The sequence below is a fragment of the Osmia bicornis genome, chromosome 6 (assembly GCF_907164935.1).
Source record: "Osmia bicornis bicornis chromosome 6, iOsmBic2.1, whole genome shotgun sequence".
Lineage (NCBI taxonomy): Eukaryota > Metazoa > Arthropoda > Insecta > Hymenoptera > Megachilidae > Osmia > Osmia bicornis.
This window is the reverse complement of record NC_060221.1, coordinates 3,312,803-3,330,909: the sequence shown is the minus strand read 5'-3', so window position 1 is coordinate 3,330,909 and position 18,107 is coordinate 3,312,803. Positions and strand designations below refer to the sequence as shown.

Here is an 18,107-nt window from a genome sequence, read left to right as displayed (position 1 = left end):
GTGGATTATTTATAAAACAAATGTTCGATTAAATGATTGTTACCGTAATACGAAACTGAGAATTTGTTTCTAAAGAAAAAACATCCCCTCGTATCCTTCTAACGGAATTCAAACGATCCTCCTCACCAAATTCTATCCAGCGAGAAATAAAAATTACCATCTCCTGTGTTTTCTTTCCTAATCGACTGATAACGTTCATTTATCAGAGGGATGAATTTCACTAACCCTTGGAGGAAATTTTTTAAATTTCCATTGCACTGCCGTTCGAGGGGTAAGAAAAGAGGATTTCCCTGAAGGGGTTAACGCGCGATCGCTCTTATTTACTTTATCACGGGAAATGGCCATTCGCGAGGATAAAAGTTTGCCATTTCGTGGGAGCTTAATCGAAGCGGAACGCATACGACATTGGTAAGGTGAAAGTTAGCAAGTTTTCGGTCCGAAATAAGCAGGCGAGTGTAATACTTGACGAAACGAACCCTCGGTGTATTTATGGGACTAGCCAATCGGGAAGCGGGCAAAGATGTTGGCTCCTCCGTTGCGTGTTCCGCGTATCCGGATCTCCTCTCACGCGTACGTGCTCCTTTTCTTACTTTTATTTCACTTTAAGTATGGCAGCGTCTCGAACAGACCCACGGCCGGATTCTGCGTACACATCACGTGCCATCGCTCGTATCGCGTGTCTCGATTTCTCGAAAACAGACTTCTTTTGATCATCCTTTAATTACTGTCATTGTCCGTAAATAATTTCAGAATCTAGAAAGTCTTTAACGAGAGTCGATCGTCGAGGATCGCTGGTAACCTGCGAACAAAAAGAAAAAAAAAAAGAAAATGTCAGCTTAAATTTTTCTCGAATCCCATGAAACTTCCTTTTCTGTGTCGCGCGAATCGTACTACCGGTAAGGGTCACAGAATAATCTGCGTACACCCACACGGAGGCTGCGAGGACGCGTCAAATTACACGAGACGAGGAGAAAAATCAGCTTCGAACAAAGGACTCGAGACAGCTTCCGTAACGAATTATACGAACGGTGCATCGGTTAGAATAAAGACTACGACCTCCATTGTTAAATGTAATAATATAACGGGGTTACGGTCCTAAAGGTTACGCCCGGAAGACTATGGGGCACCGGAAAGAAGAGAAGAAGAAACTATCGGTAGAGTAGTACGCTACCGTTCTGATCGTTTCCCAAGGAGAGAAATCCTCGCCCTTGGTACCGGAAGGGTTCCTGTACACACTTCCGCGTGTACGCTTCGGGTTTCCGGTATTCGTTCATTCGGGGAAAAGAAATGAAAAAGATGATTGGAAGCGGTTCCGTCACGCAGAGTAGTTGAGGAAGGTAGGCATTTTCGTGGATGGAAGATCGAGGCTCGATTATAGCCTGGTCAGCAGAGACAATGGACATCCTCTTGTACGCGAGGAGTTGCATCGTCCAGTAAACGCGGTAGATGATACCGTGTTGGAAGTCAGTGTAGAACCTCCTTAAAGAAAGTCTTTCACCGTGTACACGGACACGGTAAAAGGGGGAGTGCCTTGCCAGGAGGGGAAGGAGGAGACTTTAGGTGGTGGAAGGACAAAGAGAAACGACGAAGGAGGAGCACGATGTTACACTACGTTGGTATACTTGGTCGTCGGTGCCAGGCAGCGATGTTCCACTTACACGGCACACTTAGCAACCCGACTCGGTTCAGGATCCTGAAGAGTGGCTCTATTCTACGGCTCCGATCGGCGTCGTTTTACTACTCAGCCGTGTATCATCGGGCTTGGAAATTTTTCTATTTTCAATCTACATCGAGGCGGACATGAAAATTTGGAAAATTTCATGAAATATTATCTAACGAATTTCTTAATATTCTTCTGTTTTAGATGATGTTTCTATCATCCACCCGAGGAAGAAATTCTCGAACGTTTGAATGCAAAATATAGAGGAGAAATTATTTTGTTACCAGCTGAACGTAATCTACGAACCACTTCTCACAGCTTGGAGGTTCTAGGGCAACAGATTGTTTCGATAGATGAAACGTGCGAAATGATTAACATAACAATTGCGTGTCGCAGAATGACGGCAATACGTTTACTGATCCAGTGGGTTGCGTTTTTCTACCCGCGATCTTTCGACACGTCAATTTATAATTACACCGCGAATCTTTTTTTTTCTTTCTTGAAAAATTTTGAAATAAAATTGCAAGTCATCGAACCGACGATGGAATCAACGAGGCTCGGTGTCGAAGAATTATGCAGGAACTGGGCCAAGTCGAAATTTGACACACTTCTGGTCGCGTGTTCGAATTCGAACTGGTCCCTTGTTCTTCGGGCTAACGACACCGCTCGATTCGTATTGACGCCTTCCTGTGAACGTACCAAGGTGTTTGACAAAGTCGCGTCGCGCGATGAAACAGCAAGATATTTCGAATTCCCGCTGAGAAATCGAAATTACGTCGAATCGCTCGTTACAAGTTCGACACGCTTTCGACCATTTAAAGAAAGTTCCGACGCGAAAAATTCAGCCAGACACTCGAAATCCGTCAGACCTTTCCAACAAAATCTCCGTCGTTTCGTTTCGAATGGGAATAAGTGAAATTTCATCGGTAAACTAGATAGCAAATGAAATATTTGCAATTATAAAGAATAACACGTTGGTTTGTTTTTACTCGACGGACCAATCGCACCGGCGAGATCGGGAATGAATTTCGCAAATGGACGAATAATTAAAGACGATTTGGATCATGTGAGTGGTACGGTTCACACAATTACGTGTTTTGAACTCCTTCTCAATGGACGTCACTAGGTATATGTGTTAGACAAGAAGATGCTCTGCGACAGACGAGGCCGCATCATACTTCTGACTCCGTAATAGGATTCTCCATTCCCGTGGTAAAGTTCCCATCGTCTGGTCTATCGTTCCTCGCTCTTTTCAGCGCAACTTCACCTGGAGATCGTGTCAAAAGATTCGCGACACATTAGGTCGCGGTCGGATGAAAATGAAAAAGAAGAACAACACCTAGTCATTTTTATTCCCTCGAAAAATTACCTCCTCCTCGTTTATGATTGAAGATAATAGACCTACTTCGAGAATCCCGAAATAAGAAAATTTGTCGATGCAATTGAGGCAGCTCGTAATATCAACGTCGTACGTGAAACAATTCGTAATGTACTGGAAGAAAAAAAAAAGCAGGCTATAATGGCGGTGTTGCGAGGAGAAAGCCTTTCATCGGTCGGACCAAGCTTGCACGAAGTGTACAAAGACCTTTTTTTAACCGAAAACGAAGATAATTTTTATCTACTTCTGAGAAAAAGAAATTCGACATTCGGGTATTCATCCGTGGTGCCACGTGACAAATAACCCGCGAGACTCACGCCAGTTCCTAATTAAGGGGTCATTAAGCGCAAGCTTACGAGTTACTGTTCGAGGATATTCCATTCTGAAAATTAGAAAGAAATGGTGAGGCGAAGCGAAGTGAAATACAGTTAAGAATTCGTGGTACGTGGAATGGCTATATCTAGCTGTTCTTGCCCTTATCTGATGCTCTATTTCAAGAAGAATTCCTAATTACTAAGACGAACAATGATATCAGCATGGTTTAACCCTTTTGTAACGAGGAGGACGTCTCATTAGACTATCAGAAATTAAAAAATACAATCAGCCAACGATTAATGGGTCATTGATATGTCCGAATAATTAGCGATATTTTGAAGATATCTTAATTGATCTAATGCTAACGAGGTAAACGATTACAGCCTATCGGAATATGTTTGAATTTCCAAAATAGAATTACTATCCAGGTGTATGTACCAACGTTTTAGGATCCGACCCCTCGAGACGGTAATTCATTTCGATGGCACAGGTGATAATTAATTTAGATGAATACACACATCGGTTGTTTTCGGCTTGTGTACTTACACGCAGCGCGCAAAGAAGCTCGAACGCGGCTAATGGGCCGAGCTCATGTCGCGGCTCGCTTAACGATCAAGTTCGATTTCTCTTGGCATCGTGGTTACCGTGCGTGCACACGCACGGTGAAAACTGTATGTACACGGGGTACCGTCGAAAATTATCGTCGTTTAGCTGAATACGTGAACGGACCACCTTCCGCGATTAGTAGCTTCTTAGCTGACGATCGCTGATACCGATTCAATTCAAATCTTTTACCGTTCACCATCAACTTTGAACGTGGAAGACATATTTCTATTAAAACCGTGTTATTTTGTACTCTAGATTTTGCACCTATTGTATAATGTACACCCTCGAGCAACATAGACGATTTTTAGTTAAGAAGAAGAAGGGGAAGGATTCCTCCCCCTACTTATTCTAACTTCACACCTGAATTATAATACTTTGATATATTAATTAAATGATGTTTTTTTTGTTTTCATAAAATTATTAGCTATTGTGTTGGTACAGGTAAACGCGTGAGAGCGCAGCGTTACACGTGTGTGGGTCGTCTATGGAGGTACAGCAAGCAGGGGGCTCGAGTTGAGCGTGCTGTGTTCTCTCGTGCTCCTCGTGCTGGTGGGACCTTGTTTCATGACCCACATAAAGCAAGGCCGTTAACACTATTCACGGCTCGCGTACGTATGGGTGCGGGCCCCACGTGCCCTCTCCCCTCCACACGCCACCCTAATCTTCCAGCAAAACTATCGGAGGGGCATGACACGTCTCTTCGATACGCTACCTGTATGTACACTGTTCTCCATAAGTATTGGGATAATAGTAACTTTTATTGATTATGTAATTATTTACTTGAACTACTGAATTTTTGATATTTTATATGAGATAATATCTAGGGACACCTGATTTATTTAAAAAAGACTTATGATTTATTAAATGTTCCTAGGATATATCTGATGCTAGGGATCCCTAGATGCTATTAAGTATAACTGCAGGATCAATTTTAATTTCAAATCATTGTATAATAAATTGAAATGTAATTTTGAAATGTAAAAATAATTTGAATGAAAAAGGAAAAAATGATAACGTTACTATTAAAATAGTAATCGAAGGTAAACCGAAAGTTAAGCGCAGCCCTGATAAAAAGTCGCCTCCTGCGTCCTGCTCATGCACTTATGTGGCACTAGTAAAGTGTGTGAGTGCCTGGACAAGTTAGTAGGTCACACAGATGCGAGTCGAGCTCAAGTATAATTGTGTGCGACGCACACGAGAACCTGAAGCAGCACATTATCATACCCATGGAGAACCGTGACTCCAAACGAGGCTTCACGAGGCACCTTGATCTTGACTGGATGCAAGGTCCATTTCGCTGTCGTCGCACATTCAATATGGCATTACTGCTATCTGCTTTCGTCTTATTCACATTACTCACGTTAAACAAATGTTACGCGTACAGCGACATAAATAGAAAAGAAATTTTCTAACATAACGTACTGTGAACATCAATTTCGAACTCGAAATTAATCTCATATTATATTCTAATAGGGATAGTATACTATTTTATATTATAATTAATTTGTTTTTATTAGGACAGGATTTTTGTGGGTCCTAACTTTTTCTTTTCTACAGAATCATAATTAATCGAAGAAGACTTAAAGATTTATTAGATATCCCTAGTGAATGCTTAATTCTAGGTATCCCTAGATATTCTTAGATATAAATATAAGATTAATTTTACATTATAAATTGACATATAATAAATTGAAATACGATTTTTATTCGAGACTTATTATTCAATTTACCAATGGTTTCCCTATGTACCATTTTTTGAATATCCACTTAACGTTTCAAGTACTACTGCTGCCATCTGAGAGGAACGCTCTTTACTAAATGGTAATCCTGAGGAACTCCGGAAACGATGTGCTAAATTTGCATTATTCTTACGTCCGGCTTTTGCATTTCTGCAGATGGTATCGAGAAGGTCAAAATTTGAATAATCGATTCTCCGTGTTAAAGCATACTCTGGAATTTTACCATCCTTCAACGAACGTTACGTATAAAGGGGCTTTTCGTTCAATGAAAGACATTAGCATTACATGATGAATAAAAAATCTAAGAGTATTTTTCCCTATCTTTCCAAAATAAAATCTATCCTACCAAATAGTATAACAAAACGATATTTTTGGAAATAAATAAATAAGGCGAATCATGGAACACCCTTACACCTATACTTCCTGTTAATACTTCATTTACCAAAAATAGTACAATTTATTTTTCTCAAATAAAAATCTAATGATTTTATAACGACTGGACTTTCAAATAGAAAATTGGAAAACTTGTTATATAGGAGACAACCCTTTAACCCTTTGGGAAAACGGAGCAGGGTAGATAGTCGTGGAGAAGTTCCTATTTTATTGATTGACCTGAATTCACAGGAAGAGCTGTGTATACCCTAGAAATTCCTACTTTCTGCCACTATTGCACGCGATCTGTAATTATTGACCAATTCCTGGCACGAGACCTGTCCGAATAACAAAGTTCCAAAAGTTGCATTACAATATGTAGGTCATGATACGAAAAGTAAGAACGAATCCTAAGTTTCGAAGGGATTCCTTTTATTGTTCCTCGAACCCTTCTCGTACAACAGTTCTCACAATTTCAACTTTTCTATGAGACATTTATCACGATAATAGGTCACTAAATATCAAAGTACTTTAGTCCTGATTACTCGTCGACACGTATACAAATATATGTATAATTTTCTGCTAAATTTTTGATACGTAGAATAGAAATGGTAATAAAAGTACGAAGATACATTTCGTATAGGTATGGCACGTTCTTGATATAAGAATCGTGTTCAATCGTTCGAATGTGTAACCATTCAAATTCATCGAATATTTTTCACGATTGAATTATCAGTGACCAACACAAAATACCACAAGGACCATTTACACACACCCTAAATTTTGCACCATTTGCAAAATGATTTCGACAGGAAGCAGAAGAAGGTTTTTTTTTTTATAAAACGTAATGTTATGAAACCGTTTTATTGACATTATTTCTTTTTAAATATTCGACGTGGAACTCTTTAACGATACTTTATTCCTATTACCTTTCGGTGTTTGTTAAACGTATTTACAAAATATGCCGGTTTCTAAATTTGTGCGAATCTGGAACAATTAACTTCGCAAAGATATTCGTTCGATTTCATTAATCGGACGACATTACCTTATTCTCGAATTAATTTTGTAAGTACACACACTCTCAAACTGGTATTAGTTTTTGGAAAGGAAAAAAGAATTATCGAGGAATTGTTAAATGATGTAACAGATGTTAACAACACGTTGGCTGCCATTGGAATTTACTGGGTGCCTGAAGCGCCCATTTTAACTAAATAATTAAAATAAGAAACGAGATGAAACATTTTCAATACCATCATTAAATCGAAAGCTTCAATCTGGAAATTGAAATTAGCTAATTTATAAACGTTTCTACGAAGTTACCAATTAATTGAATAATTATTACTCCACACTTGTCCATCTTCACTGGGGCAGTCAACGTGTAAACCTTCACTTCAAACTCCTAATTACTAGACACACCTATTAAATTACCATCCACAATTTGTATAAAATACAAAATACCGTTTGATTCTAAACAATTCGACGAAACAATACACGTTCTCTCAAAACCACGATGCGTTTCATTCTATGGAATCAATAAACACAGATACAACAGCGTACCAAGGACTCTCCTTATTGATCAAACAAAACGAACATCATAGGAATCGATTATCATCCCTCATTATAAAGCTTCCTAACTCGAAGAAAATTGTCTAACGATGACGACAACATGACGAGTGAACAACAAACTATCTACATTGTCGTTAGTCAATACCAAAGAACCATCCAACTTTCGTGAACATTTGGAAGGAGCTTCTTTTCAAACGGTAACACCCTGTTGGGCCAACAGTTGTTTCCGTTGATGAAGACTCGGTGATTCGCCATCGATCTCGATGGTTTTAACACCGTCGAAGGACTTGGATGTTTTTAAATTATTCAGAGCTTTCAGACAATTGTTTGTAGTCATCTCTAAGGACTTGGAACTCTTTAGGGACGCGTTCGCTAATTTCTTGATAGTCTCTGAGATAGGACATTTGATGAAGTCTGCTCTTTCCTTTTCTTTCACCTCCTTCGATTCCACTTCTTCTTCTTTCTTTTCTTCCTGTTTAGCATCTTTGGAACCTTCGTGTTTCGATCCTCTGAGGATATCCTGTGCTTCTGTTTGCCCTTGATTTAACTCAACTTTCTTATTATTGTTGTTGCGTTCCTTCTCGTCCTCTTTACGATCGTCTTGAGTCAGAAAAGACTTTGGTGGTGCTTCAACGTAGCCACTCTCGTCGCTATCGACTTCCTCGTCGAGAGAATCTAAAGTTAGAAAGGGAGATTCGTCGTTCGGCAACAACTCTTCGCTCATCCTGCCAGGGTACTTTTCCATGGTCCGTCTCTCCCTCTCCTGAGGATCCTCCAACCTACGCAATATCTCACCCCTTGGTCTGTAATCGACTACGTCATCGAAATCCTCGGCATCCTCGAAATCGAACACGTGGGAGGCTGGTTCTTCTATCTCTTCGTCTTCCTCCATCGATTCGTCCTCTTCGTGACGAGACGGAAACCTCTTGCGACCGATCATCACGTTGCGACGGTGGAAACGGGGACTTCCGGCGCAGGTCATGAAATTTGGTGAACCCTCCGAGTTTCTCCGAGGTCCTGCACCTCGACCGATACTCTCGTCGCTGAACATCACTCTTCTGTCCGTTCGTGGCTCCGTTCCGTCACCTTTAATTAAAAATTCAAACATTTTGTCAGAGGATTACTTACTGAAAAATATTCTTAAATGTTCGATGAAGCTAAGTCCACTTGGAATAAAAATTCCAACGTAAAATAATGACCTGCAGCGTGATGATCCTCCGCACCTGGGGCTCTTTCTTCGCTGGTCGCGGTGCTGGCTGTCTCGCATCCGCTGGATATACTTCCGTTTTCATCCGAGGACTCGCGATGCAAAGCATCGAGCAATCGAGCGAGTCTCCAGCTGTCTTGATCTTGCCAGCTGCGTGCCACGTTCTCCAAGCTCCTCAATTCCTCGAGGATTCTTTGTTGCTCGATCTCTTCGGCAACGATGTCCTCTTCGATCGCTGATAATTTCGGCGCGCTCTTCGACCTCTCCAGAGGAGGTCGATAATTCTGACCTCCGGTGCTGAGAAGCAACTTTCGTCGTGGTAAGGAAGGGTTCTCGTACAGAGCACTTGCTAGGGATAATCTAAACAGAAAAATAAAAAAATAAACTAGATCAACCCTACTACTCGTCACGGCATACGATGCATTTGAATACGACTTTAGATTCAACCTGAATCATGACTCGATCACGTACATCGTGATTTATGAATGCGACCTAAATTGTTTCATCGCGAAGAGGTCGCGGCCTTACGGTAGTAGCTGCTGTTTACTGGCACACAGACCGGCGCGGTGGCCGATTTCTCTGCTAATCGAATCGATCCAAGAATCTAGTATCCACAGTTTTCTTATTGTAAGAATGATTAAACGTTTCCTGCCGCTCACGGTTATAATTTATGCAGTGAAAGCATATTTATCAATCGACGGCGTCGACGACGATCGATCCTACTACCGGTCTTAATAAACTTTCAACATTCTCTATTACCAGTTCTCGATTTTCATATTGAAAATTAATCATCTCGACGTAATCTACGATCGAATTTACTTGCCTAGCATTTTGTCTGGAGACCTTGTCCCGCCGGAATTCTAGAAGAGCTTGCTGTAGCCTGGTGTTCAATGTCGAGGCCAGCCTTCTGGCGGTGGATTCCTTGTTGCATAAGGCCGCGTGGCACCTGAGCTCCGGCCTCAACCTGCGCCCCTCGTGCCGATACACCCAGACGAAGAGCCGCGGGTGGGAAGCTGGTGCCGTGCAATAGGTCACCCTATGAGCCCAGTACTCCGTAAGACCGTGATCCTTGGTCGTCGCGGTCAAACCGCCGTTCGTGACCGTCAACCTCATCGACACGTCCGGTCGGCTGCTGCTAACGTAATTGCGCCATAAGGTCGACACCGGTTTCTCCACGCAGCCCTCACCTACGATTTCGATCGATCATTCTTATCAAACCGTACCAATATCGTTTCCCTTACATTTCTTCCGGGGTAATCGCTCGGAACAATTATCAGTATTTCATTTTTATGTTTACAACTTCGGTGTAGCTAATAATTATAGCCTTCAATAATAACGATGCTATTTACCTCGTAACAGCTGTTACGTCTTCTAAGATAATACTTGCATTATTGTTACGGCATATCGTTATTCAATGTTACCATTCTACTGTTATTAAGAAAGGCATCAGCAAGTAACAGTAATCGAGAAACAAAAGCTGTCTTCTGCGCCAGTTTTACAGTCCGTTTTCAGCGTACAATTACGCGTAATACAATTGCACGGTGCATAATACTCATTACTTGTATTACAACCGTGAAAATAAAATGTTTCCCTCGGGTTAAAACTCGGGATGGATTCTAAAAATTAGACTGTTTTGTTCTTTGTAAATACGTGAATTATTTTAACGCGACTCCACTGGCGCAGTGAAAATGTCCATGTATGGTCAGACGCTTTATAATTGAGCTTTCCATTAACTACTTTTTCGACGTTCTAACAATAAATTCTAGTATCCTGGCCTTCGGTACAGTTCGATTCGCCGTTCTCCGTTCAACGTTGGATCGCGTTACCAATTTAGAGATACAGGAAACGATGGTACAGTTACTTAAAGACTGTTAGAAAGCGATGAAAGGATAAGAAAGAGAGGGAGTTAATCGGGAAGAAAAGAAGACGCTCAGGGTGTTGTTTGTACGGAGAAACAGGTGAACCTTAGTAAATGCGCGCACAGGGTTAAGCATTAGTGAAATAAAAATAGATAGGTAAATCATTGTAATCGTTACAATTTTACAACTGTCCTTGGCGACGTTCTCGTACGCTTTACCCTTGAGGCAAGACATAAACATGTTTATAAGGTATAAAAATTAGAATAATTTTTTTCTATCTATTAGAAACTTTAAATGTCGATTACTGTGTGCATAAGTAATGTCAAGTGATAAATGAGAATATTAATTTGTTTACAAATGATATGAATCATGTGACAATTTTACATAATCTTGCTTTACACAGAAGTGGTAATGCCATTTTTCTTAAGGAAAGCTAGGATCCTCCATACGACACAAATCTTGAGTTACAGTTGATTTAATTTAATTCAATTCCCATAGAAATGCGCTAACCGTAAATGTACCAACGTGGAATCACAAATTCGGTCAGAAGTGTCGAGAGATAACGGGTTTGAATTTGAAGATAATTAAGACACGTAACGTTGGAAATCGCGGTGGATTATAAAGTAATATACCAGCGTTAACTTGAATACAATCGATAAAAGTGAACCGTGTGAAAAATCATGAAACTTGAAATCATTAGTCGGGGGCCTGTTCTCACAATCAGATTAGCGGGACGGGTAAAGTTTAGCGTTCTTGCGCTTTTTCTTTTAATCAGCTCGGTTTTTTCCACGCATTTTCCACTCGAAGTCTCGTAACGATAACATTCGTTTGTTTACGAGCAACTCGACTAGAAGGCAATGTTATTATTTTCAAGTGGAAATTTTTATTCACTCGAGTGTCGTCGAGTACTTTTTTAAAATTAGACTCTTGATATTTGAAAATCGATATCGCGGCAATCAATTTCCGAGAGAAAGCGACGACCGATCCGTTTGACAATGATCGTCACGATCGAGCGACGCGAATGTTCCCATAGCGGAAAAACGTACGATCTGGAACGACACGGAACAGGAAGCTATGGAGAGGCAGGGCGAGTGTGGAGAACGACCGCTACTCCGTAATACCCTGTTCGGTATTATCCAATTAAAGGTAATGCTGGTAGCCCGTTCATTTTTCTTCCGTTACCTCGGACACTTCTGTTGGCCCTGTTCACCGAGTTGATCGCGTTTTCCAGAAAATTATATTCTCGCGTTTAGCATCGTTCGAATTCGTCGAAAAGAACAGAAGTAATCATTTCCCAAGCTTTCCCAGGGGAAATGGTAATGCCCCTGGATACTACTCTTCCCCTAGGGCATCCCCGGGAGGAATGACGATGCATTGCAGGGGGCCCCTTATATATAGTCCTGCGGCGCGCCTCCACCTGCGCAGAAGCTTCTGCGCAGCTCCACTTGCGCAGAGACTTCTGCGCGCGGACATTTGAATTGATATTTACTTCGCTGTTTGTACTTTACACTTGTATACTAAATTGTATATTTAATAATTAATAAAAATGATATTATTTTGTTTCTAAATCACTCTTGCTTCCCCTAGTTGATTTATTCAGTAATTAGTAGAATAGATAATAGAGACTCGTTTGTCAAATAACCAGCCTAGTTTATCTAAATACGTAACAGTAGATACCTTGACTATGGTATAATGTTTTTTTTTTACCTCGACGAAGAGATATAAATAATTCATCGCGGACAACGTAACATAAATTCCATGGATACGTTGGACGAAAAATTTGAAAATATCAATGATCGTCAGGATTAATGATATATCGCGTATACGTCAGAGCCGTAAATATTACAAGGGATACTTGTTTCTGATTTATTTTGATTAATGAAACCTGATAAAAAATGCAAATCGCAACTATGACGTCGGCTGGTATGCATACAAGTAACGCATATTAAAGTCTCCGACATTTAAATTCGAAATTTCATGTTGCAATTGTGTTGCAAGTATTTAGAAAAAATGTCAGCGGTACCGAAACGACGGAACGTTTCAACAGACCAGCTCTTTAAAGACATTATATTTCTTCTAGGAAATAAAGGAAATCCAGCTAAGCATAGAAAAAACGCAATAAAGAAGCGAATGGAATTTTCTCAGCAGGAAAAATCGTTTCATCAATCACGAAGATGAATTATCATTTACATGTAATAAGATTGCCATCGTTTAACTCCAGCCGTTTATTTTAGCTGGCTATGTACGCGTTTCTTGAGAAATCTATGCACCTATCAGTTTCAATTATGAAGAAACAATATTACCGGCGATAACAGCGTTTCATTTTGCGTAACTGATCTTCCTTTCTGACAAAGTTCTTTGTTTCAGTATTTCGTACGAATTTTTATTTATAGAAAGTGTTTTAATCATTCGTGGGCAAGACGGGTTGTTTATTTATCTTTCCCAATTAATCCTTGAAACATTTGACTCGCGGAACGATTATGTATTAAAGTAGAGCCCTCGATAAGCATCCCAGGTTGCCCAAGAAAATTGCAAACACTAGAAGGTTAAAATCAACTATCGGTGGAGGAATAATTCAACCTTGTTGAAAACCACACTTCTAGTATCCAACAGAGTAAAAAGCGATTGAATGGATGGCATATGTAAGCGATGATGTGTATATTTTTGAACAGCGTTAAGCACCTATCTGTATCATGACCATCTGTCTTCTACGAAATGAAAATATCCTAACTCGACGTGCTTTTATTATTATCAAAGAAAATCTACGATAGGTGATGGAAATATACAGGGTGCATCGATCACTCAGTATAGATATCACGTTTCAAAGCGCATTACTTTGTTCATAAAATTCATATCATGAGATACAATAATTGTCAAATTTTGTCACATTTTCTGGTTTGTCCCCAAACTTTTCCTCCAACGAATAAATTCCACGAACTTGTGCCGTATGTTCTGAACGGTTACACTGTTTGTAGAATAAAGTTGCAGGATTTTACATGCGGTCCACGTACGAAAGTTAGAGGATTTCAGATTTTTAAACAGCGACCTACGTGACCATCGTCTCGTTTCTTTTTCCTCCCGGTTTCACTGCCAGGTCTATGTATTTTCGTTTGTAACAAACTCCGCGAAAACGTTCGATCATTTCGCGAATGGTTATTTGAAAGATCGTCGAATTTCTGGAAAACCATCAAATTAAATTTAAACTCTTCGCAATTTTCCAAGCAACCAAAGGTTACGTCCACACATTATCATCGATCCTGTATCATTGTCTACTTAATTAGGCTGTTTCTACCGTGACAGGGAACGCATTGCCAGGCTATATTACCAGACGTTTCGATAGAAAGGAAAGGATATCTAAATTTTGAGTTCGTAGCAAGTTATTCGTGGCATTGGCCACTCGTCCAATTCGCATTAACAGTTTCCAGTTTTGCTTCGAACTCGTTCTCGTTCACCTTCGCGCCACTTTGGAGAAGAATGCAAATAGATCCGACCAAATATCGTGGTATTCTGTGTTAATAAAAAAAAAAAAGCCGATAGAACCTCCCTTGGCAAAGTTTCCTCTTAAAGAAAATTCTATTTGAATAAAAATCACAAGAATCATCGATTTCATTCGATCAAGTCGACGTTATTTTCTTTTTATTTCCCCGCGTTCCCAAGAAAGACGGCGCATCGGCGGTGGTCGGTTTCGCGGAAAGTAAAACGCTTCGTGTCTGTTCGATTCTCGAAAGTCCGCTCTTCCGTTCGAAGGGAAAACTGAGAACGTCTGGCCACCGGAGACAGGCAGGAATTAATCGCGACAAAATAGGCGGTTGCGAATAAACGTACCGTAATAATGGCGTTCCCGATGATTAAGGCCGACCCAGTCCAAGAGACAAAGGTATGCAGAGAAAGTAGGAGTCCCCTCCGTGTACGCCTATGGCCGGTCGTTGCACCGTACGCTTCTTTTTTTTAATTTTATTTTTTAACCCATTCATTCCCAGAGATCCGCGATACATATTTTAAATATATTAATATATTAAAAAAAAGTAATAGCTAAGTATCCACCCACGCGATTTCGCGGGCTGAATTCATGAATCGGTTACAGAGTGCGGCACACAACGACCGACCGGGTAAGCATACTAAAGGAAATAATGGAGGTAGGAAAGCATGAATCCGAAGAAGGGGTTAAGTGGTGTTAGCGAGTGATCGCTCGAGGGGATCAAATAATTGCCTTAAGGGTATGCGAGTCGCCCGGGTCTGTTTTATTAGTACGTGCGGTGGTTTCTTTTTTAAGACAGCCGTTACTGGCACCACTAATGGATCGAACGTATGATTGCGCTAGTTAGACGCGTTGACCTTGCTCGTCGGCTAACTGCAAGAAATATTGCGCACTTCCGGCTGGTCATTCATGTCTCTTCGCTTTGCGATTCAGAATGCGAACTGTAGGTAGACGCTGTTGTCTCTACAAGTCTTGCTTAATTGCTGTTTGTCAGAGGAGTTTAATTAACCGGTCGCGTGCTAGGGGGCTAACCGTACTACGTAATAATTAAGGAGCCAGAAAAGGTCCGTCGATAATTAACGGGACTGGTCCCTCCAAAAATTCACATACCTAAGAACTTTCTTTCCTTTCTCTAATTAACATTCCTAATCTAACACCCGAGGCTCTGAAGTATTTAAAGATACTTAAAAGATTCAGGGGACCAAATTAAAATCTTCCAAATGCGAAAGACAATCGCGAAAATTTGTATTGTTCCGAGCGTATGGTGAGCGAGAAGATTAATCAAGGTGGCTCGCAGGGAAACGCGTTAAGCCTTAATGACCAGTCAGCGCGACGTAAAGACAAAGAGAATCAGATAAAAGACCGATTCGCTTACCCTTGGCCCATCCAGTGAGAACGTTCCCAAGATAAGCGACCTTATAACAAGGGTCGTACTCGGTGATCGAGGCATTACCCCTGTGCCTTCTCCACAGTCTACCAAGTCCTCTCTTCAACGACCTCAAAGTCTTCTGACCAAATTCTTTACCGGTAATCGGGTTCTGACCCGACCCGGTACTGTCGTTCTCTTCGTCCACAGGATCAGCGACCACGTCGCCCATCGTCTTCATGGTTCTTTCTAGCTACACTTTGTATGTACAATTATTTCGAATAGTCTCTCTGTCAAGATTCACTTTCAGTTGAAAAATTCTTCGATTCGTTGACCAACTACATGGTGCGTTGCAATTTCCCTGGTAGCTGAAGAGCAAAAGCAACTCGACCTTTCCAGGGTGCTGCTGGATTGCCCGAGCTAAGATAGCCGACCAGGTGGATGAGCTCTATCGAGGTCACGACCGGTGCCGCTGATCGAGAGAGGTTGTGAAACTCGAATAAATCTCTCTCGATGCCGAGTTGCTTGCTCGACCACTGGCTGTACGCGTTACTTCTTCCACACCTTCAAGGACGACCTCTCGTTGCTGTTCTCACGTACGAAGGAAGGTCGCTGGTTCTCACGAAAACCCGGAGATATCTTCCGGTACCACCTTCCGTCCCTTCTAGCCAGTAACTGCGACCACGGTTCTTCGGCTTCTGAAACATAAACGCAACCCCCTGGATGTTAGTCCATCCTTCGATTACCAGGCACGAAGCAGCCTTGCGATTTGTATAAAATATGATATGGACAAACGAAACCCATCCTCTATTTTCTGAACTATGATAGTGAAGTGAAAATAAATGATGGAGATTATAGGAGAACGAGAGTGCGCCAAGTTCGATAAATATAGTGATGTAATGGTATCGTTGACAAGAATTATTCACGGTTTGATAAAAATTGTCTGCTGCGAAATTTAAAGGCTAAAATGCAATGTGAACGATAACGGTAATTATATCGAAGGTAGTATTTTACAGTTTTCGTTGAATACGGCATCGAGCCGTACATAAATACTCAGGTACGACGGGTTAGGCGAACAGGTGCGAAACCGGTATACATACGTTCAGAAAATACAGTGATAGTATATTAGGAAGTAAACAGTGGACGGGAGTTACGTTAAATGTAATTCCCTTGTCCCATAATTTCGAATACGGTCTAACAAACGGGACACGCATCCGTGATTTGTAACTTATTCTCTCGTGGATGAGCTTTTTATTTTACAGTTACACAGCTGGATGACGTTTTTTTTCCCCATTAAATCTGAAAATATTTATACATCCGTTGAGATAATAATTCATATTCATATTACTGAATTATATTGCCAAGTTAATAACTTTCAAAAAAATAAAGCTTTCAGACAGAACAACTGCATCAGCGCTATTTTTGTAAAATTGGCAAAAAATGAAGATACGAGCTGTACAAATTTAGATATAAAAATAACGCCAAGTTCTTAACATTTCTCGGATACAACCGTGTAATTTACACGTTCAACTGAACTTTTAGCGCGTTTCCTTCGATAAAATAAAATTCTATTTAAAATACAAATATCAATATTGATTTAATTGATTCTTAACCCATCTCGACGTTCATCCTTCAGACATTTCTGAACGGTTAAAAAGGTATGCATACAGATTTCACTCAACAATTTTGAATGAATATTTATCATACTAATTGCAAGCAGGACGATTGGAAAGTTAAAGAACACCGATATGTCAATAAGTAATTTACACCTTAGTGTTGGCAATTTTGATGGCCGCCCGCCGAAACAGGTATTCAATATTCAACCTTGAAACAATTTTCAAAACCGTCAAAATTATTCGGGTCAAATCGCTTAATAAACTTTTGCTTTCGAAAAGGAAATAAATGAGATTTTTTCTAGGCACTGTTCATAAATTCGTATCGATTAACGAAATAATCCAAGTTTCTTACAATCACCGTATCCATTCATTTAATAGACAAAGAGGATACTTTCCGGTTTAATGAAGACTCCTACGTACAATATGCTCGTCTGCTGTCAATAACACGCGTGAGCATATAGCAACAGGACAAAAGCGTAATGTAATTTTCCGAACGACCTTCCATATAGGTTTCGCGTCGAACTGACATTAATCATGTTGGACCGATTTTTCAAGCACACGACACGCGAACGATAAGCACGTGACAAACGTACAGCGTATTGTATTTTCAAATAAATACCACCATCTTCGTTCAAGGAAATTGAAGAATTAGTTGCTAGTCACGCGAAGGAAACCAATTTGCTACGAGCATTTTTATAATTATGTTAAAAATATTTCATAGTTTAAGCGAAATTCGGCAATTCTGCTGATCTCGAATAAGAGTTCTACTTACGCCAATGGCTGTGACTTCATTGAGTTAAACATAGTAGCGATCGATCGTCGAAGCTTGATAAATAATTGATTTATTATTGACTGTGCTATTCTCAAGGAGACAATGCATTATAGACACTGACCTCGTTAGGTTGTTAGACTGTCGCGTTTGGAGAATTCTAGGGAACCCTAGGA

At 40.5% G+C, this 18,107-nt stretch overlaps 1 protein-coding gene across 3 annotated transcripts in view; it reads right to left on the bottom strand.

Annotated features, from left to right (window-relative positions):
* Positions 1-6,918: 6,918 nt before the first annotated feature.
* LOC114874609 overlaps positions 6,919-18,107 on the bottom strand; it is a 30,315-nt gene continuing 19,126 nt past the window's right edge. For all 3 annotated transcript variants that reach the window (XM_029184050.2, XM_029184049.2, XM_029184048.2), the window contains 4 exons: positions 15,556-16,244; positions 9,667-10,030; positions 8,836-9,203; positions 6,919-8,722 (listed from right to left, as the gene is read on the bottom strand). In XM_029184050.2, the coding sequence (XP_029039883.1) occupies positions 7,827-8,722; positions 8,836-9,203; positions 9,667-10,030; positions 15,556-15,787 (1,860 nt within the window). In that variant the 5' untranslated portion in view covers positions 15,788-16,244 and the 3' untranslated portion in view covers positions 6,919-7,826. The remainder of the gene's footprint in view (positions 8,723-8,835; positions 9,204-9,666; positions 10,031-15,555; positions 16,245-18,107) is intronic.